Source organism: Gordionus sp. m RMFG-2023, chromosome 1 (genome assembly GCF_954871325.1).
Source record: "Gordionus sp. m RMFG-2023 chromosome 1, tfGorSpeb1-WG-v2, whole genome shotgun sequence".
Taxonomy (NCBI): domain Eukaryota; kingdom Metazoa; phylum Nematomorpha; class Gordioida; order Chordodea; family Parachordodidae; genus Gordionus; species Gordionus sp. m RMFG-2023.
In genome coordinates, this window is record NC_088775.1 from 32195065 (window position 1) to 32218199 (window position 23135).

The 23135-nt window shown below is 26.9% G+C and overlaps 1 protein-coding gene and 1 long non-coding RNA gene across 5 annotated transcripts in view; one reads left to right on the forward strand and one right to left on the reverse strand.

Annotated features, from left to right (window-relative positions):
* Positions 1-2842: 2842 nt before the first annotated feature.
* LOC135922908 (uncharacterized) lies at positions 2843-3189 on the reverse strand. Its single transcript, XR_010571068.1, has 3 exons — positions 3081-3189; positions 2979-3035; positions 2843-2932 (listed from the first exon to the last, which is right to left on the reverse strand). It is a non-coding gene; the product is annotated as an uncharacterized LOC135922908 (long non-coding RNA).
* A 276-nt stretch (positions 3190-3465) lies between these two features.
* The window catches only part of LOC135931054 (protein Fe65 homolog), a 33816-nt gene continuing 14146 nt past the window's right edge, over positions 3466-23135 (forward strand). For 3 of the 4 annotated variants that reach the window (XR_010572920.1, XM_065467916.1, XM_065467917.1), the window contains exons 1-9: positions 3466-3570; positions 3610-3665; positions 3711-4129; positions 8316-8458; positions 8697-8779; positions 17979-18024; positions 18476-18625; positions 20214-20338; positions 22592-22885. Coding sequence is in view for 3 of the 4 variants with exons in the window: in XM_065467916.1 (XP_065323988.1) it covers positions 3535-3570; positions 3610-3665; positions 3711-4129; positions 8316-8458; positions 8697-8779; positions 17979-18024; positions 18476-18625; positions 20214-20338; positions 22592-22885 (1352 nt within the window). In the remaining variant the exon portion in view is untranslated. The remainder of the gene's footprint in view (positions 3571-3609; positions 3666-3710; positions 4130-8315; positions 8459-8696; positions 8780-17978; positions 18025-18475; positions 18626-20213; positions 20339-22591; positions 22886-23135) is intronic. The other variant, XM_065467915.1, reaches the window with a different exon arrangement.

Genomic DNA, 23135 nt, shown 5'->3' on the forward strand with positions numbered 1-23135 from the left:
TCATAAATTACTTAAGCATCATATAAAAAAATTTATTACACTATGAAAATTCGTTACCTGTTGCGTTATATACTTTTTGTTTTTGAATTCTTTTTGTTTTTGAATTTTTTATAATCTAATTTTTATTATTTACTATAATCTAATTTTTGTTATTTGTTATAATCTAATTTTATTTTATAAACGGCGTAACCTTACTTTTTTTATATTATTTTACTTTTTTGTATTTCGTTATATATTCTAATTTATATTTTAGAAAATGTATATATACCTTAAGAAAAGAAAAAGAAGTTTTTTAATAAAATATATTTTTATTTAATTACAGAAATACGCGTAATGATACTACAGGAGTTACACCATCACAGAGAATGTTTAATCGAGATATTATAATTAAATGGGACTTATTAAAACCGATGGTTGAGAAGGAGAATAAAATAAACGTTACTTTAACACGAAGTATAACTTTTAATGTAGGAGATTTTGTTTGGTATAAAATACAAGGTGATGATAAATGGTGCAAAGGTATTATCACACATAAAGAAAGTGATATGATGTTCCAAATTAAGACTGAGAAATGTATTTTGAGGAGACATTTAGATCAAATAAGAATTAGAAACTGTTTTAACACAATTATTAACTATGACTCTAAGGATTCTTTTAAGGAGGGAAGTATGGACAAAAATATAAAAATTACTGATAATAACGATATAACACCTATCTCTAGACCTGTGCGAATTAAAAAAAACCTGCTTATTTAAATGACTATGTAACTTAAAATATAAAATAAATGTTAAATTGCATAAACTAAATTAAATATTAAAACGCTTATATTAAAACGCAAAAAATTAAAACGCTAAAAATATAACAATCTTATTGATTTATCATTCTTCATTTATTCTTATGATGAACTATTATTTCTTATTCGCAACTTATTTATGATAATAACAATTTTGTAAAAATGATAATAACAATTGAGTACTATCAAACAAGCTATGATTAATGGAGACAATTTACGATATGGATATCAAGCTTGTGATTAAACAAACCTACGTGCAAAATCGAATTGATCAAACCAACGATTGGGACAAGCCAACGTTATGATGATTTGTGATACAACTTTATTACCAAAATGATAAACCACTTGGACAACAAACTCTCTATGACTTCTCCGATGAAATTATCAGAAGAGGGAGAATGTTGCGTTATATACTTTTTGTTTTTGAATTCTTTTTGTTTTTGAATTTTTTATAATCTAATTTTTATTATTTACTATAATCTAATTTTTGTTATTTGTTATAATCTAATTTTAATTTATAAACGGCGTAACCTTACTTTTTTTATATTATTTTACTTTTTTGTATTTCGTTATATATTCTAATTTATATTTTAGAAAATGTATATATACCTTAAGAAAAGAAAAAGAAGTTAGTTAATAAAATATATTTTTTATTTAATAAAGTTAATAAAACATATTTATTATTCACCGGCACATAATTCATGTTATTCTACATTACCTTTGCGTTCCTGGTTATATAAATAAAAAATATAAAAATCCTTTATATGTGTTATGGAGATAAAAAGCTAGATAAATCATCAAAATAACAATTTTAATCAAGAACATTATGATAATTAGAACTATTTATTTGATCTATTTTTTAAAACGTATTTATTTTTACTTAAAATATAATGGGAGGGCCTCCTTTGATCGTATTATTTTGATCGTAAAATGGTCCATCCATTTGTTTCATTTTAGGTTAAAATGGACGATTTTTTCATTCATATGAATTTATATTCACGCAATTATTCTAATTCTTTATAATAGATTAATGTAGTAATGTATACCTATTAATAAACATATATCAATTATTTATTAGATAATGAAGAAAGAAGAGCTACTGATTTTGAACTCCTTTAAATGATGGAAATAGAAGCAACTGATAAATATGATTTAAATTTATTATTTATTAGATAATGAAGAAAGAAGAGCTACTGATTTTGAACTCCTTTAAATAATGGAAAATAGAAGCAACTGATAAATATGATTACAATTTATTATTTATTAGATAATTATAACTTATAAATAAAATTAATTGATAATTTGGTCAGATTATTATATTTTATTATACATCTATATTATAATTATACATAAGTTTTATATAACAAGATGCTTTATCAGCAAATAAATATTTATTTATAATTTTTAAATTATATTGAGTAATTAGATTTTGAATATTCTTTTCTTTTGTTATAATATCCATCATGTACAAGCACAAATTTCCTTTTGAAGTTGGAATATATTGTATATCTAAAAATTACAGTGTCAAAATATAAATTATATTGTTAATGTCTTCCAGGTCTATAATTATATTAAAATATAATTTAAAAAAAATATTTGTAATCTACTTATAAAAGTAGTTTAATTATTAGTGTGGTTAAATGCAAAACTTGGGCCACATTTGTTAATATATCTAAAAAAATGTTTATTAATTTATACAATTATTTTTGTTACTTGAAATTGGAGGGTAAAAGTTATCTCTAGTAATTGGTTGTAATATTTGGGGCTGTATATGTTGTGGTTGTATTTGTTGAATTGTATTAGCTTGTTTATTCAAAAATAATTATTTTATTTGTTACTTATTGATTACTAGATGAGCTACTGGGTTGGCTAATATTCTGATCTATACTACTTTGAGAATCTCTGGTATTTGGTAGTATTTCTTGGGGTTGTAGTAATATACCTGTAGAAGAAGGTTGAATGTTAGTGTGGTTAAATGCAAAATGTTGTATTTGGGTTTCAATTGTTAATATTAAAAAAATGATTGTTAATTTATACAATTATTTTTGTTACTTGAATTTGGAGGGTAAAAGTTATCTCTAGTATTTGGTTGTAATATTTGGGGCTGTATATGTTGTGGTTGTTGTTGGGTTGTATTAGCTTGTTTATTCAAAAATAATTATTTTATTTGTTACTTATTGATTACTAGATGAGCTACTGGGTTGGCTAATATTCTGATCTATACTACACTGAGAATCTTTATCTAAATTAATGTATGTAATCTAGATAAGTTTAGTATTAAATATACCTTCAGCTGTTAGATGATTTTGTGTCACTTCAAATACACTACCTACTAACTTACCTCTGCCTTTACAATTTCTCCTTCTGCAGCGGTAATATACTGTAGGGCCAGCTATACTATGTATGGTATATTGAAATAGGTTATGGCAGATATTTTATTGTGTTGTCTAAAAAAATATTTTTTTAAAAATCAAATTAAATATATCATACTTTGTAATGATTCATTTCTTCTTTTAACAAATAGTCTTAAATTATCAGCTACAGTATTAAGCATAATGTTTTTAAATGATTTTAATTTACCGCGATTAAATAGACCAATCAGAAAAAAATGGACCAAATTTACGATCAAATGACTTTACGATTAAAGTTAGGCAAATCTTTTTTTAATAGTAATTTAAACAATTTTTTATTCTTAATTTTGTCTAAAATGGAAATAATATGTCAATATTAAATTTAAAAAGATGGGAGCAAAATCAAATAATGCAGATCAATTATTGGTACGAACATTATTTAATTTTATTTTATAAATTTAACAGGACTCTCAACCATCGCAAAATTTACCAAATAACACATCATTATTATCAACAAATAAGTAAAAATATACTAATCTTTAATTAAATTTATATTAATTATTAAGGCTACAGGATCATTTGAAAACGTTTGGATCTCCAGACAGTATTGATAGTGGAATTAATATGGAAACTTGTAATAGTTGCATTCCTTATCTTCAAACATTTAAAAATGATAGTGGAGATATTATTAAATCAATATATAACCAAAACTTAGAAAATAATACCAAAAATTTAGTAGATTCCAATCATAATTCTGACATTAGCATAGAAACAGAAAATAACATAAATTTTGTGCCTTCATATAATTCATATTCAAATATTCAGGATAAGGAATGCATCAAGGACAATATAATTGAAAGAATCAATGTTAAAGAAATTTTATCCAACAATATTAGTCTCATTGAGATGAATAATTCTATACATCAAGACATGAAAAGCAATGAAATTCAAACTATATTACCCGAAGGATGGAAAAGACATGAAGGTATTTTCCAAAATATTAAAAAATTTTTTTACCATATCTTGCACAATAAAATCTACTAAGAATTTTCTTGCCAGATTTGTAAATTAATATTATTATGTATGGTTACTAATTTAATATCACACTTACATTAACATTAAACCTAATTTATAGTAAGTCCAAAATACAGCAATGCTCAAGCAATGCATAATTCAGTGAAATGATAACATTGCTATACAATAACATGTATTTTGTAAGTTACACATTACTCTAGTTGGGTAATTACTATATTTTTATCCATTTAAGCCAATTTTTAGCCAGCTTAAACATTGACTAAACTGATTTTTTAGCTAAAAACTATTCCTTTGGTATTATGGTTTTTCTTAAAATAAAGCAGCTTTGAATACCTTAATATCAACCGGTTTTCTCTGGTATGTGTTGTAGATTAACCTGAATTGGCATACATTTAGCTATTACCCAACTACACACAATACATTACTCAATTTACATTGTGGTATTTTGTGTATATATAAAATGTCTACCTAATTCCTAAATTTGCAAGAAGTGGCATTCACTATTTCAAGCTCATAGCCAATGAAGGAGAGGTACCCCCCTACTATCTTTAGCAACAATATAAGGTTTTCATGAATTGTGAATTGCAAAGTATTCTATTGTAAATTTTAGCAAAAAATTTAACTATTTATTCCTTATGTATAATAATTTATCCCACAAAAACATATTTTCATACATTTTCTAAATCTTAATAAACATTCATCAAGGATATAAAATAATTTTATAAAATAAACAAATTTTATTTAGTTTGTATCTACTAATAACTATAATTAGGCAACATTTCTAGAGTGTAGAAATGTTCAGATATCCAAAGAGACAAAATTTCCTCAATATAATTTTTTCTGAGACTTCTTGTGCTACAAAAAGATAGAAACTGCAAAAACATGTCTGACAAGATGGTGCCTTCAACATCAAGCTGTTACAGCATTTTTGCATCTAGACTATTTTAAATGCTGAGATATATTAGAATGACCTGAACCAGATATTTCATCTGAAGCATATACATTATTAGATTCAATACAACAACCAATTTTTTCTTACATTGGAATGTAATAAATTATTTAATTACACCACAATTTTATGCAATATTTTTCACAAAAATTATATGAATTTGGCTGACACTATGAGAATCGCGAATATTATTATATTACAACTTAGAAATCTAAGATATAATATCAACCATTTTATGAGACTTATATGAGTTTTGAGGCAAAAGCTATATGATTTTGAGATTCGTAAGCCTCGACTAACTTTAAACAAATGACTCCAATATTAATGTGGACTCAATTGAGGATTACTAAAATAACGTTATCCCACTTTTGGATACATTTTTGACTCAAATTATGAACTATATTTGATTCATTTATTGGGTCTAACCAATTTTCAAATCCTTCTGAGGATATATTAAATCATGGTAGTAAAAATTAAATATTTCGCTAAATTTTATTCATAGGATATAAATATGTCTAAAGGCCTATTAATTTCAGAATTTAATATTAGTATGAAAAATTAATTTTAGTGGACAATCCTCCAAGAAACGCAATGGAAGCATTGCATGCTTTAAAATTTATTTTGGAGTTTTTTCCAAATATATTAAAATTATTGTATATTTTGGCAACATTACCAACTATTACAAGCACAAATGAGAGGCTTGTTTCATTACAGAGAATAAAAACCTATCTTAAAAGTACAATATTTTATAATTGATTGAATAATATACATCGAGATTTAATCCTCATTCAAAAAAATTATTGTAAAATTGGCTTAATCGAAAAGTAGATTAAATTTTTATTTATGAACGATATTTTGATTAACTTTTTAAGTTATTATTCATATTTTAATGTGATTTACATACCAGTAGAGCCGTGACATCACTTTTTTTCGGACTGCATAAATATTATAAATATTCTCAATAATCATTTTGTTTCATCGAAATGTCAATCAGAATCACTTCATCTTAAACCTTTCACCTATTCATTTATGTAATTGGGGTTAATATACTCTTATTGGCAGCAATATTTGAATAAATACACTTAGTTTTTAATTTTTCCTTAGACATTATAGTATAGCACAAATTCCAATTTTTTTAAAATCGGGCTCCTGTCGGGCTGGAACAAATAATTTGGACTCGGGTTGTGCTTGTTTAAAATTCGGACTCGGGCTACGAAAAATTACTTTGCAGAACTCTACAACCAGTTTATATGTTATACTCTTATTGGTGGCAATATGTGAATAAATACACTTAATTTTTAATCCTTAAATATTATAATATAGCTCAAATTCCAATTTTTTTAAAATCGGGCTCCTGTCGGGCTGGAACAAAAAATTCGGGCTAGGGTTGGGCTTGAACATTAAATTTTTTAAAATTCGGACTCGGACCGCGAAAAAATCACATTGCAGAACTTTACCTACCAGTTTATTTCAATATAATATTTTTTAACTATATTATATTCGCTCTTAGATATTTTGTCATATTATTATTTATCTTCGAAATTGTCATTTTTTAAAATATGATTAGTTATAATAAATTTTTAATTTTTTTAAATTTCAATATATAAAAAAATTCCCTCCCACTCCTCTGTAGAAAATTTCTGGCTACGCACCCGCTCTATTTCATTGATCTAAAGTAAATTAGTTAATAAAATATCTTATTTTGATTTTCTAAAATAATAAAATTAAATCATTTTTTTTATAATAATTAGCATATCTCATAAAAATAAAAAAACTAAAAAAACGACAACCTATCTTATTAATATTTTATTCAACCTTTAGGTCATTTTCAAACAAAACGTTCTTTCAAAGCGTTTTCCATGGCAGGTTTTTCGCAAAATTTTTTATTTCCAAACAACAAGCGATTTTTATTAACATTTTTTATATTGCAAAATATTCTAATAAATAATTTGTGCAAAAAAGTACTATACCCCCAGAAACCAATGTTACTCTAAAGCTAATATTATTTACTTTTTAAAATATAAAAAGCATATACAGTATTTAAAGAACCAAATTATTTTCAAATAGCCTATACAAGTAGAATAAACAAACTGAGTATTTAGATAAATATGTCACTTTTATTAAATATTATTCACCAAAATTTATATATTTTTATTATAAAATTTACATTAATAAATGTAATGACATAAAAAATTTAGGCAATGAATATCTTAAATATAATGTTTTACAATATTGAATTAAAAGATGCATTTAGAAAAAATTAGGGATAAAGATAGTATTGATGCTGTTATAACTTATAAAAAAAAATTATATTAAATAACATTCCACATAACTATGTAATAAATAAGTTGCAAAGTCTTTATTTTTAAATATGTAATTGTTTATATTATTTTAAAAAATATATATGTATGTAAATTAATAAAATTTCTATAGAAATTTGTGGAAATTGTAAAGAATATTACAATAACAACATCGTCATTATACTTAGGTTTGTAGTTGTTCAAAGATATTCTGGGATAAATGTAATATCTGATTTGCTAAATATTCATTTCTAATGATCATAATTCTATTATCTTAATTTCCTTAATATTCATTGAATACCTTATTTTAATTTAATTGTAAATTAATATATTTATATCAAATAATGATGCCTAATTAATTAAAAAAATTGTTTGATTAAAAAACATAGATAAAAAGTTGTTTAGTAAACTCAATAAGATACTATGCAATATCAAACTATTTTACCTTTTAGCATATAAAATTTAAAATTTATCGAATACTTTATTGATATTGAAGTAAGTATCACCTGGTTTGAAATGATTGCATAAAACAATTTGTTCACTTCAATCATTAAGACGCAATTTAATCGTTAAAAAAAAGAAAAAAGGAAATATCGCATACATTAAAAAACGTTGCTTTTGGAAGGATATATCTAATAAGCAGTATCTTTTTTCCATGCTTTGAAAAAACATTGTGTTTGGACGGCCTTAAATAAATGATTTTAAATAGAACTAAAATCAAACTGTACAATTTTAATTACTGCAAATTATATTTGCAAGCATCATTTAATTTCCACATAAACCTCATTTAGTCATTAATCATATAAATCTATATAAACAAGATAAAAGTATAAGTTTGTTCATTCGTAAATCAAATATTTGTTTTATTTTTTAAAAAAATTGACCAGACATTGATGGACTTTATTATTGGCACATAAAAAGTGGCACCATACAAAGGGAAATGCCCAGCACATCTTGCCATACTAGCTCATTATCCCCAGTTACGAGTGATTTAAACCCTTTCAGGCAAGATTTAACAGATCCTACCGAGGTTAATTTTTATTATTGAATAAGTAATGTTTTCAGAGAATTTGGGCTTTTATATTTGTGAATGGTGCACATATTATTTAAGTGAATAAAATATTCAGCTTTCATAATTCGAAATTTTGAACATTTGTTATATATAATTGGGTCTATATGATTCATTCACAGACCCGACCGATATTAGAACTTTTATTAAAATATAATATTATCACCTGGTATAATTTACTTACATTTATAATTGATAGGGATCTGTAGAGATAAATTTCAACGCCTTCAAAAATAAGTTGGCTCGCCACTCTCTAAATTTGACCGATTATTTTCCTCACAGGTTAAAAATACAAATTTTTATTTTATCAGAAATATTAAATTTTCCTCTGGGTAAAATGTAAAGATTTAAAAGGAGAAAAAGAAAGAAAGGATTGAAGAATAATAATGAGTGTGTTCTGGCTAGAGACCGGCAATTCAGCCCGAAGCCAGGCTTGAGCCTAATTTTATTCTTTAAAAAACCAACCCAGGATCGGGCCTGAAAAATATAAAATGAGAAAATTATGTTTACTCTTGTTTTATCAAAAGAAAATAATAATTAAAATTTATCTCTGATACGGCCAAATCAATTAGTGATTTTATCTTCATGCAAATGTTTTTAATTTATATTACTTAATTAAAAATTTTACCGGCTCTGGCATATAATAAAAATAGAAATTCGGGCTCATTAAAATTTAAAATATTTAGGGGGTAAAAATAATTTGATCTACAGGGCTCTAGTTCTGAAATCCTTGCCATGATTATTTGGATAGATTAACAAAATATTGATTTTTCTATTCAAGATCATAATAAAAATAACATAATACCATAACTTTTATTTAAGAATAAAAACATTTTTTATAGTATTAAAATAACAGTAGATTCTCCCCCCCCCCTCCCACACATAATTTGTGAAAGATTTTTTAATTAATTGCCAGACTAGTAGTTACAAGGAAATAGCCTGTTTGCTCTACTTTGTAATATATATATAAATAGACAAAAAAATTTAGAATTTAATGGAAATTAAAAGAATGGAAAGGGAGAAAGAATGCGAATTAGAGGAAGGAAAGAAGTAATGATTGAAAATCAGAAAAAATATTAAAATTGATAAAACCAAAAATCACTTTATGTCGTCCACAAGCAGATCCAGTTTATATAAAAAAAAATTATATTTTTTTTACCAAAATTGTACTTTCCTCGAGAAAGTCATAAAAAATTTTGCGTAATGTATAAAATCACAACCTAAAATCGATATTTTTTCCTCGATTTTTTCTTAATCTAACCTAAAACTTGATTATTTTTTTTCGCTTCATCCCATACCCATACCAATATGTAATTTAAAAAAAAAAACTATAATTTTTTTTACATATTATTAGAGCCCGCAGGGCCTGGAATAACTCATCAATTTAATATAGGCTCTGATCATTGCTCCAAAAATGTTGATGTTATATTTCCTCTTATTCCTTTTTTTTGCCTGATTGAATATCAAAATTATAAAATAAGTTTAAAAAAGAAAAATTAACAAAATTAGGGAGTAGAAAATATTTTATATTTATTTTCATATAATTTGAAAGACAGACTTGTGATGGTCGAAATGCTAGGGCTTTGCCAGATTTTAAAAATATTTGAGCTCAGCCTGGCGGAATATTTTTGTTCCGGCCTGGATTTTTATTTTGATCATTTTTTGACACAGCTTGACCCATATTTTTTACAATTTTATTATTTTGAATAATTCGGGCCTTAATTTGCAAATTGTTATAACGGCAATGAGCAATAAATGAAAATTAAACGAGGTTACTGATAGATTTATAATTATTTTTTAAATATCAGCCTAATTTTGGATTTTTGAAATTATTAAGCTCAGACCATCCTGGATTTTTAAAAAGGCTCAGCATGGCCTGCTCTTAAAAATCTGGCCGGGCGTGCAGATCTATGATCTATAATAGAATAAAATGATAAGAATAATAAAATTATTAATGTTATTGGGATAATATAAATTAAATGAAAATAAATTTTTTTAGTTGGGTTCTAACAAAAAATTGCCACTTGTTATATTTTAATATCTTATGCATTTTAAAGGTTACGTTATCTGAATATTATATTATAACTTTCCTACATTTAATATTATATTATGGAGGCCAATATAATTGCATAATATTAGAAGTTAAATTACATAATTATAAAACACTATATATATATATATAGAACTTAATTTAAAATAAATAAACCGATTGTTTTGACTATAAAAAATGGCGACGAAATAAAAAAAAATGCGGTCTTCGGTCAAGTTAATTATATAGAATTATAATTTTTTTTTCTGTTTATAAAAAATAAAATAATAATAGATCTGTTTAGAAATTATGGATAAAATTATATTACAGGAATTCAAAAAGATGAATGTTCTATTGACGACTATATAGACTACATAAAATACATACTGAATGTTAAAAATATTCCTCAAACTGACGCCACTTTGAAAAAATTATTTATAGCTTATGGAGGAATAAATATTATTACTGATATAAAAAAATTACTCCCTCCAAGAAAAATTGATGATGTAGTATGGGCAGATCTATACAAAATTGCGAAACAACTTTATAAAGATGAAAGAACTGCTTTGGTATCGAGAATTGATTTCATTAGATTAAATCGCGGACCAACAGAATCCGTATTGAATTATTTAAAAACTTTAAAGGAGCTAGCCCGAAGATGCGATTCTGAAAATAATGTAGAACTAAGAATTCGCGATCAATTAATCGCTGAACTTAAGATGTCACAACTAGATAAAGAACTAACTACGTTTACGATACCCAGACATAAAAGACGAAGATCAACCGTTAAGCTTAAACAAAGTTATTGAAATGGCTTTAGGAAATAAATAATACTACGAAAATGGTTTATAAAATCAAAGAGACGAATAAATATAATGATAAGAATAATTAAATCAAAATGATAATCCACAGTATAATGATCATGATAATCGGCAATATCAAAATGATAATAAAACATACGTAAAAAGAGAACCAATGCAAGGTTATAATAACTACCACACAAATAATAATAATACCAGAAAACCGTGCTCTTTTTGTAATCGTTTTCATGCTATTAGAAATTGTCCAGTATACGGATAAACGTGCAACAAATGTAAGAAATCAAACCACTTTGCCGTGTGTTGTAAAACTAGAGGAAAAATTTACGGCACAAATTACAATAACAACGACGACGATTCAGAGTTCTCAATAAGAAAAGTCTACAAATATGGACAGCACCTAACAATTACGGTATTAATAAACAACCACGAAATTAAAATGGAATATGATACAAGTTCAGCAGTAACCATCATTAATGCAACAATATGGAATGGAATAAAATTTGGAAGCCAAAACTTAGAATGGCTAGAGATCCAACTACATATGGAAATAATACAATAAAAATTATGGGCGAAGATTATGTAAAAGTGCAATTAGATGATAAAATAAAATGGTTTCCGTTATTAGTTACAAAAACAAATGATGCAGCACTATTTGGATTTCCTTGGAATATATAATTTGATCTATCATTACCAACAAATGTAAAAATCAATATGATCAACAATAAATATAATATTAATGATAATGGTAACGTGAATATTGACAAACTATATAAAGAATTCGCTACGGTGTTTGATAATAAATTAGGATTAATAAAAAATGTCGAACAGTAAAACTACAATTGGAAGAAAATACAAATCAATTGCACTGCCAGCTAGAAGAGCACCGTTGCCTTTAAAAGTAGAAATTGAAAATGAACTGAAACGTTTGGAAGAAATTAATATAATAAAGAAAATAGATCTCAACAACAAGAGTGACCTGGAGTACTCCAATGGTAGTGGTACGTAAAACTTCAGGTGAACTACTATTATATGGAGATTTCAAAGTAACATTAAATAAATTTATACTAAAAGACTATCACATTCTACCAACGTTTGAAAAATTCGCAAAGATCGCTAATGGAAATAAATATACAACATTAGATCTCAAAGATGCATATCCACAAATGAGTATTGACTAAGAATCGCAAGAATTATTAACAATGGTAACACCAAATGGATACTACCGCTATTTACGATTACCTTTTGGTATAACTACAGCACCAATAATATTTCAACGATATATGGACGATTTACTGGCTGACTGTAAAGATACAGTAGTTTATTTAGATGATGTTATAATCACAGGAAAAAATGATATAGAACATATAGAGATTATAAAACAAGTCCTCAAAAAATTACAAAATGCGGGACTAAAAGTCAAAACATGTAAAATAAATTTTATGAAAGAAAAAGTATCATATTTAGGATATATATTAACTCTATCAAGAAAAGAACTTAGAAATGAAACCATAAAAGATCCAATTTTAAGAAAAGTAAAAATATTAATAAAAGGTACAATTATTCAAAATCAAGCACCTGAATTACAAACTAAAAAAATTGCTGCTCATAGAAAATGATGACGGTATTTTATTTTGGAATGGTAGATTAATCATTCCGTACTCACTACAAAAAAGAGTTTTACACATATTGCTTACGGGACATCCGGGTATATCATCAATGAACCATTACGAGACATTATATATGGTGGGAACAATTAGATAAAGATGTCAAAAAATTAGTTAACCGCTGTATTGGGTATCAAAAACATCGCAGAGATATACCAGGAGTTGCCGTATACCCGGGGAATCCGCCAGCACAACCCTGGGAAAGGGTACATTTAGATTTTGCCGGACCACTAGAAGGATTTTATTGGCTGGTAGGAATCGATGCGTATTCAAAATGGATCGAGATAGATAGAATTAAAGTTACCAAAAGTAAGAATTTAATAAATAGATTAGAAAAATGAGGCACACTATATGGTATTCCACGTCAAATTGTCACGGACAATGCCACAATTTATTAATAGTGTAAAAACAAGAATATACAACATATAAAAACTACACCGTACCATCCGAGAAGTAATAGGTTAGTAGAAAGATGCATACAAACTATCAAAAATCGGTATTTTGCAAATAGAGAATATGATGGAAAATGCCTAAATAAAGTATTATTTACGTATAGAAATTCCGAACACTCCTCAACCGGGCGAATACCAGCAAAGCTATTTATGGGGAGAAGAGGGGAGAAGATCAAATACATAATTTGACTGGGTCAAACCTTTACTGAAAAATTAGAAACTTCTGTAGTGAAAAACCTGACCAGTTAGATAAAGGTGTACATAGATATTTTGGAGAAAAGGATTTAGTTGATAAAAAACCCAATTGAAAAGGGATGGCATGAAGGAAAGATAGTAAGCCAATAAGCATTCTCTTATAACGTAGAAAAAAAAGGTAAAATCGTACGTAAACACACCGACCAACTACGACCAAGGGAAAAACCAGTTGAAACCGAATCAATAAAAACAAATGACAATATAAAGTTACAGTAGAAACAATGGAACAAGAAGGAATTCAACCTCGATATTCAACGGGGGAACGAAAGCAAACAAAAAGATTAATAGATGAACTTGAACTTGGTAAATAAAAAGATTGATAGACGATCTAAATTTGGTGGGAAAGAACATATGTTATATTTTAATATTTTATATATTTTAAAGGTTACGTTATTTGAATATTATATTATTATAACTTTCCTACATTTAATATAGTATGGAGGTCAATATAATAGCATATAAGAAGTTAAATTACATAATTATAAAACACTATATATAGAACAGAATTTAAAATAAATATACCGATTGTTTTGACTATAAAACCACTGAGCCTTCGGCGTGCTCGGTTAAAAAAATTGATTACTTATAGCCTTTTTTCCTCTATTTTCTTTATTTCATTTTTATAGTTATTTCTTTCTATTTTTCTGGTGTAGTAGGGCCCAGACAGGATATTTTTCATAGCATTAAAAAACACAAATTAATAGATTTTTTAGAAACATATTATATCTTTTAAGAAGCTCTGTTTATTTTTATACCTTTTTTAAAAAACCTCCTTATAACATTCTGATAAAAATTTCCAGATATGAAAAAAATGCTGTCCTTTTAATATGGGTGAAATTTTTACCGATTACCGTTTTTGAACCTTCCTCTACTTCCACTAGATATAATTTTCTTCGAATTTTTGTTTCTATCGGGAACTTATCTAGACGTAAATATTAAGATATTAACGAAGAGGTCTAGCTATTCGGCGATTCATTTTTTTATGAAACTTTTTTAAATTAGTTTATCACGTATGTTTTTCGAATTTTATATATTTTGTTTTTTTGAATTAAATATATTCGTGTTACATAGATGTTTAAGTATTTTAGTCGAATTCGTTTTTACACCATCAATAACAATAATTATAGGTTATTAAAAAAATTGAATTATTGACAAATTATGGGTTAATTGATTTGGTGGGTGTTTCTATTTTATTTTTTGGACGAATAATTGATATTTATTATATATTATTCCTTTGACGCTAAGCCAATTTACTTCTGTGGCGTTTTCTTTAGGCATTTTAAAAAAGGGACATGGAATTTCTTAAATGTTTGAAACACCGATGCATTTTTAGAAAAAACTAGAGCCCAACCTAAAAATATAATATCCACCGGGCCGTGCCTAAATAAAATATGACCGGAAATAAAATACAAACCCAATCTAACCAAATAAAAAGGCACATGATTCATTTTTCAAACATTTATTCGCTTCCCATATTTTAAATATATCCCTTTGAAACCATTTAATATAATACAATCAATTATAACCTAGGTCAGCCATGAAAAAAAAACTTTTAACTCAAGTCATGCATCAGACCTATTTTTTCAGGTTCATCTCGATCCGAGAATAAGAAAAATTTTGTTCAACCAATTTTATTTTTGAAGTCCACCGATCCGATCATTTTTTTTCTATTTAAAATCTAATAACATAATGTGTGTATTATATATTTTTTTTTAGAAAAAACGCAATTATATAGAAATGACTATTAAAATAAAATAAAAAATAACGAAAAATTGAGGTCGAAGCTCCTCTTGCGATAGAATAATAATATTAGTGATATAATTTTTTTATAATATAAATATATATTTTGTATCGTTATTATTTACGAATTTTCGTTATATTTGCTCATTTTATCGATTCATACTTGCCACTAATCATTATTTTGTGTTTTCTCTTTTGAAATATCATTTTATAGGAAGGGAATTGACAGGACGGGGTAATGTGACCCCATCTCGAAAACTTCGTTTGGATGGTCTCTCTTCAAAATGACTATTTTAGTCTCCGCGTAATTTTTTTTTAAAGGAATGCTTTTTTTTAACCCTTGGTCGATATTATTATCGCCACTCACATTAATGATCTGCATCGGGCCTAAATATTATAAGATCCGGCTCGAAATTTAAAAAAAAAAATTTTCATAGCCCGAATCAACATTATCCTCAAAAATTAGGCTCACCTTCTACAACAAAGGTAAATTCGTACCCGGGAGGTATCGGGCAGCTTTGCACATCGTTAACTCACATATTCTCTCATTAATAATAAATAGCCATATTTGATCTTCAATGCTATTTTTTTTTGCTGTTCGTAATGAGTTTCTCCCTGCTCTTTGATCACACAAGTTTTCATTGGAATTCCTTTCCCTATACTGGTCGACTATAATGGAAAGTGTCTTATTTTGGTACCAATGACCTATAAGGTAAAGTTTTTAACCAAGTAAATTTTACGCGCGATGAAAATGAAGAAGGTTGGCTAAAATCAAGGGATGACCTTGACCACTGACGAAATTTAAAATGTAAAACTTTCGGTTAATGTATGTAAATGTTATATATACAATTTTTACTTATTGTATAAAAAAAATGCAACAATTGTAAAAAAAATTTCCATCCCATCAAAACGCTAAAAAAACACGAAAATAATCATAATGAGCAATTTAAAAAATATATATCACACTCTCAAAAAAGTTATAAGAAATTAATCGATAATATGCGACGTCGCGCTATTATTTTTATTTTGTTAGAAAATCCTAGATATCGAGAAATTAAAAAAATGAGGGATGAGTCATGGGGAGAACAAGAGATTAAAAAAATATAAAGGGGAAAGCTGGAAAGAAAGAAAGAAAAGTATAATTTGATCATATAGGGGAAATGTGCCATAAACGGCCATGGTTGAAGACTGGCCCCCTTTAACTTATGATATTTACCTTACCTAAGTTCATTTATTGCATATAGGAATTCAATAAAAAAATATTTCAAATAAACTGTTTTTAGTACCTCTTTCTGGAAAAATCACCTTACACATTTTTTTGTTTAGTGAAAATATTCCTAATTTAGATTATGAATATTTTATATAAATATTATCATTAGGCATTTAGCATTATTCACACAAAAAATTAGACTTTAAAAGCTTTATTTAATAGACATATAAGGCGCTTAATAATAATAGAGAGGTGGGTATTGACTTACCATGTATTAATTGGCCACAATTCGCTCATTCACATATTCATATTAAAATGAAAAGCTCTTGCAAAACAACATTTGGTGAAATAAAATGATGAACAAGCTTAAGAATGTTTAGTAAAATGATAATTAAGATATTAATTTATAATATTATCATTAAATAGATGTGGTAATAAATTCAGATTTTAATACTAATTAAATTAGTGTATAATTAATTTTTTATATAACTAAAAAATGTAGAAATAGCAATATAAGTCTTTTACAAATATTTTATATTGTATTATTTTTATATTTATGATAAAATTCTTAAATAATATATTATGGCCAGTTAACACATAGTATATGGCCAGTCAATACATACTATGTTTTGATTGGCCAGAAAAACAACTTTCACATAACCTCATCTAGCTCATAAACTATTATACATAGAGCTTTGATTCTAATTTTATTTTAAAGATTTATATATAGGCTACATATTGATATAAAATTTGTTTGGTTAAACACAAATTTTAATACCTTTTTTTCAAAAAAGCAAAAACATGGCTATTCATGGCACATTTCCTCTATATTGTTCGTAATCCTTAAATATTCTTTATTTCTTTCTTTCGAAGCTAAGCCATCTTTTATATTGATTCTTCGTTTTAATTTATTTCATTTTTTTGAAAGAAATTACAAAAGAAAGCCAAACTTTTAAGTTTTAACCATATCAATCATATCGTTTAATAAAGCTTATTAGCCAGGAATAATATAAAATACTATTTAAAAAAAGATGGTTTAACCTTAAAAAATAAAATTTAATAATAATCAGGCTATGTTGTAAAAAAATGAAATATCATAAACAGACAAGTAACTTTTATTTACACGATATTCTTACATAGGCCATTTTCAAACAAAACGTTTTCAAAACGATCTAATTCTGATCACGTTTTTTAAAAACAACATAAGATATTTTATAAATTCCAATTTCACAAAATATATATCTAAATCAAAAGTAGCTTCATATATATATATATTATTCCAATTTTTTTTTAAAATAATAATACTAAAGGGATTTCGCAAAATATCAAGCAGTTCCGGTACCAGCACTTTCGACGGTTTAATTTTTTTTTTTGAAATTCATATAATATTTGAGTGAATTAAAATGATCTTTGATAGTTGCATTTAAGTTGATTAGCAGCTATATTTTATTTTTTTTACTGGTTTTTAATAGTTTAAAAAGCGTAAACCTAATACAAGAATGATACATTTACTATTATTATTATATTTTTGCCACTGTTAAAAATGCTTTAAAGGTCGGCGAATTTGTTCGAATGTTAATTACACCCTTTTTTGGATCATTTGTATCAGTTTAGATCGGTAAAAGTCATGATTTATTTCGCGATTACCGGTTTGAGTTGAACTTACATCCTCAAAACTACTGCCACCCATGGAGTGTTGTCATTTACCTAAAGTTTGGCTCTTGTTGCAATTCGCAAACATGATACTGCATAATTTTTATTGTTATTTTATTCCAAACATTCTTCCCCCAAAATATAAATTATTAAGCCTCTGGTATTCCATGTTAAATCACTGGGCTGGTGCGAGATAAACGAAGCCGATTTAACGCCCGAAAGGTCAAGCAAGGCTGTCAACAAATGCATCATGGATTTATCCTATGGAAGGAACTCGCTTGAAACCATAGGAAAATGGGGAGAGGTAATTATTATTCTTTCGTTTCCCTTATACCTAGACTTATGAGCCGCTGTGCCACACTACCGTCGTCCGAATTTTTTGGTCATACTACGCAATCGATTCAAAAATTTTCGCCAATTGGAACGACACACCTAAATAATACTTTCCCTTATAATTAAAAATTACCTTAGTATTCTATAATTATAAATTATATTATAAAATATAAAATTTACAATTATTTCAAAAAATAGTCTGAACTGTAAACCGCTGGCCATGCTACCGCCGCCTTCCAAATTTTTTGGTCATACTACGCAATCGATTCAAAAATTTTCGGCAATTAAAACGGCACACCTAAATAATACTTTCGCTTATAATTATAAATTACCTTAGTATTCTATAATTATAAATTATATTATAAAATATAAAATTTATAATTATATAAAAAATAGTCTGAACTGTAAAAAAAAATAATTCGTAAGAGAGTTATCAAACCATAGGCATAGTCAGGTTTTTGCTAGGGAGGAGAAGCCTTATTATCCTGCATTCTTTCGCTAACTGTGAATACAGGGTTGGATTGATTTTTCTTGCATAAGTTTTAATGGAGGTCTTTAAGTCCACATATTGATTGTTTGGCTATTTTATATTTTTATAAAAATAATTTTGGATTTTCACTTTTTTTCTAAAAATGTTTTTTTCTAAAAGTTTTGAATTATTGTCATTATTTTAAAAAATTATTAACTTTTACTTATTTTTTTTTCAAATTACTGTTTATAGTGATATGTTTTATACATTGGGGGAGGGGGGGGTTTAGGGAAATTCTTTTATTAGCATAAATGGTTATTTACTAGAACATGAAAGGGGGGTTTCCATTTGCCCCTCCCTGTCAACGTCTATGTACCAGACAGAAGCATGCATTAAATGATGTTTATTATACATCTATTATGAAAACATATATTTGTGAAAAATTAAAAATATGTCTTTGTCGGATAACATTTGAACATATGAACAGATAAATCAGGCGAAGAAATTTTAATACTGCATCAGCCTAACAAGTTTCATATCGAATTTTATTACGTTAGCGACAGAATATATAACCCAGAAACATATCGGGGAAACAATTCTTTCTTAGATGAAGAAAGCTGAAATTGTATTTAATCTGAGGTCTAAGGAAATTATAATGGTCAAATGCAATATATAATATAAGGAGAAATATCTTATGTGAGTATGAAAACTATTTATATTTGTGGCTTAGCTTATGCAATCTTGTAATTGTACAGAATAAAAAAAATTTATTTTAAAATAGAAAGTCTTGTTTAAAGAAAATTAAGTATCGTCGCTTTAAGCAAGACTTCGTAATTTGAAGGTTGATCAATTTAGAAAGCAGAAGATGTTCATTCAAATATCTTAGAATTGGACGATGAAAATCCCTATATTGACCCTTTTTTTGAATCTTATTGCTATGAAAATACTTGAATGGAAAAAAGATTTGTTGAAGCAAAAATAGTTCTGTTCTGATTCTCAATAGTTTTCAATAATCGGTTCCGGGTTTCCAAGAGCCGTTAAATTTTAAAGAATCAAGAATTTGGGTATAATTTTTCAATATCCTTTTAAGGGTCAAAGTCTTTTGCTCGAAATCGATTCGTACAATTTGAGTCTCAAAGCAAGGTCCGGTAAGTTGATAACTATCCAACCTATTCATTCCATAAAAGTGTGGGGCGTCGGAAAAGAAAATGGAAAGTAAATCTCTATATCGTTATAAATTTTTTTAAACATATTTATTTTTTTTGGGCCTAATCGAACATTAAGAAATGAATGCTCTTGAGATTCTGAATTTTATTACTGCATGCTGAAAAATATCTCTGAATAAAGTAATGCTGTTACTTTTATTTAAAATAAAGTGATTGTAACGCGTTACAGAAGGGTTTACCTTACTCATACTCGTTACTTTTAGATTTTAAAATATGGGGGAAGTTATAAGAAGGACATTGTTATTTTTTTAAAATAAATAATTTTATATGCAAAACAATTAAATGAGTATTATGCTTCTGCATATATAGGCGTAGCCAGATTACCCCACCCCCTTTTGAAATAATTCGAATAATAATTATTCTTACTGTAATTTTAAATAATACAATTATTAATCAATTTAAATTCTTTATCAATATCATAATGATTAACAATAGAAAATAAATTCTCTTATTTGAAATATTAAAATCAATTATAATTATAGCCTATTTAACACTGACTTCCAAAGCTTTTTTTAAACGTTGCTGTAAAATATTTGATATAATTAGTTGTTCTATATAGTGTTAAATGGCTCCAGAAAACTATTACCTAAGCCTCGAGATTTCACTAATAGATTTCAAACCTTTCTGCCATCTATGAGTAAAATCTTCAGGTTTGTGTAATATTTTTCTGGATAAAATATTGAGTTAACGGTTTTTAAAAATCGCTCAAATCGAACCGTTTATAATTTCGATAATATCTTTCATTATTTTAGCTAGATTATTTATTCCGACTAATTTTTTGAAATTTAATTTCATCTAGCCATAGATTTTTTAAAAAGATTGAGAAAAAAAAATGTTATCTATTTGAAAAAATATATAGTCCCCACAAACTAAAAATTTAACTACGCACCCGTATTTGATTCTAAACTAGTGACTTCAATCCGCCCATAATTCATAGGCATTTGTGTTAGCTTTGCTTGGAACATATATATTAAATCTATTTGTTTCAAGAGCCCTTTTTCGATTATTATATTCATGTTTACATTTATTACATATCGCACACAGTAGTATAGTCTTTTGTTGATTCATTTTCAATGATTAATATATTTTGGTGGATTTTATTTTTCAACTCAGCTCACAAAATTATTGATGATTTTTTAATTGCAATTAAACAATGTTTATAAACTAAATAATGCGATAAAATGTATATTTACGCAAGAATAATAGGGCCAAAGCCAAAAATATTTGAATTTTCTCTTTCGGGGAAAGGGCGGATTCAACTTGTTACCTCATAGCTCCAATAAAAAGTTTAAATAAAAATCTAAATACTAAGGATTAAACAAATCTATATAAAAATTAAAGGTATGGACAGCCTGGATTTGGCCGAAGATTTTCGTGCCGGGTCATACAAATTGTTCAAAATATTTTTACGGGTCTGGCCAAATTTTTGAAAATGTTTTCAAAGCTGGTAATTAGGCAAAATTATATATCCTTCATTAAAAATTATTACGGGCCAGTTCAAAGAGCCCGATAGAAAATTCAGCAGGCAGGGTCACGCAAACCTTTAATATAAACATAATTTTGAAAGTACCGAGTGACGTGTTACATTTTTAAATGCTATGTAGCTTAATCAGAGGCTGAACAGTCATACTTTTTTATTCTAATTAAAAAATCTAAAAATAGCTTTTCCGTTTTAAACATTTTCAAATCTATTCACCATAATAATATGATTAAAAATATTCCTTTTTATAATAAAGCAAAATATTCTTTTCTGATGCCTTTGCGGACATTTTTAAATGAGTCTTATTAATTTTTAATGTTTTTTTACACGCTGCCTTCATGCCACTTATTTACAAAGAGAAAAGTATGGTATATTTTATTTTACTCTTTTTTTACTAAAAGATTTGAACGATCTTCTGTATTTAACAAATTTTTTTAATCTATACATAATTTTTTAACGGGGTGAAACGATGATCGAATCGAAACGTTATACACAAAAGATCACTTGGGTTTTTATGCTTTAGCGGGTTATTAATTATTTCGTGGGCGCTAACATCTCCATCTTCTTAAAAAATAATGATATTTATTCAACAAGTTTTAGCTAATTAGAACTGTGACCGATATTTCATTTAGAAACAGATTTTTGTTTAAATAAATAGATTCGATCCTAAAAGTATGTTTCATTTATCTATTATGTCCATTATCTAAAAATTTGCTATAACCAACTTACATATCCTTCCTTTAACATTAATTTATCATTCAGAGATTTCGCCTACGTAGTCAAAGGCATGGTGCATTCCCCTTTTTCTAACGCAGGTTCTAGCCTCGACTCGCCACTTGATTCAATTACTAGGGACCGTTCTTTAAATGAAATCTCTACTGTAAGGGGTTATAGCGGTAGATGCCCGCATCGCATCTTACCTCATACTGCACCCTCTTACTTATGCTACGTTTTTCGGTGCGAACCTTCGGCATACAGCATCGCCGGTACGCTCAAACGGGCCTGCAAGAGACTCATGATTGAACGGAGTAGCTCACTAATCCGATCCCCATATCAGTTTATTATTTTTAAAAAAAATGTTTTTATCCAAATTAATTTACTTGTGTGCGCTCTTTTTTATGGTAATACAAAAATACTGGAGTGCATCTTGTCCACTGAATGTAATATTAATAGGAATGGTTGTTTAAATTATCGGAATCGATTTTTTTGGAACTTATTTTATCAAATTGCCCTTGCATGATTACTTTATACAATTAGTTTTCTAGTGCTATATAGTATATGCATGTATCAAATGAAATCTATGTAT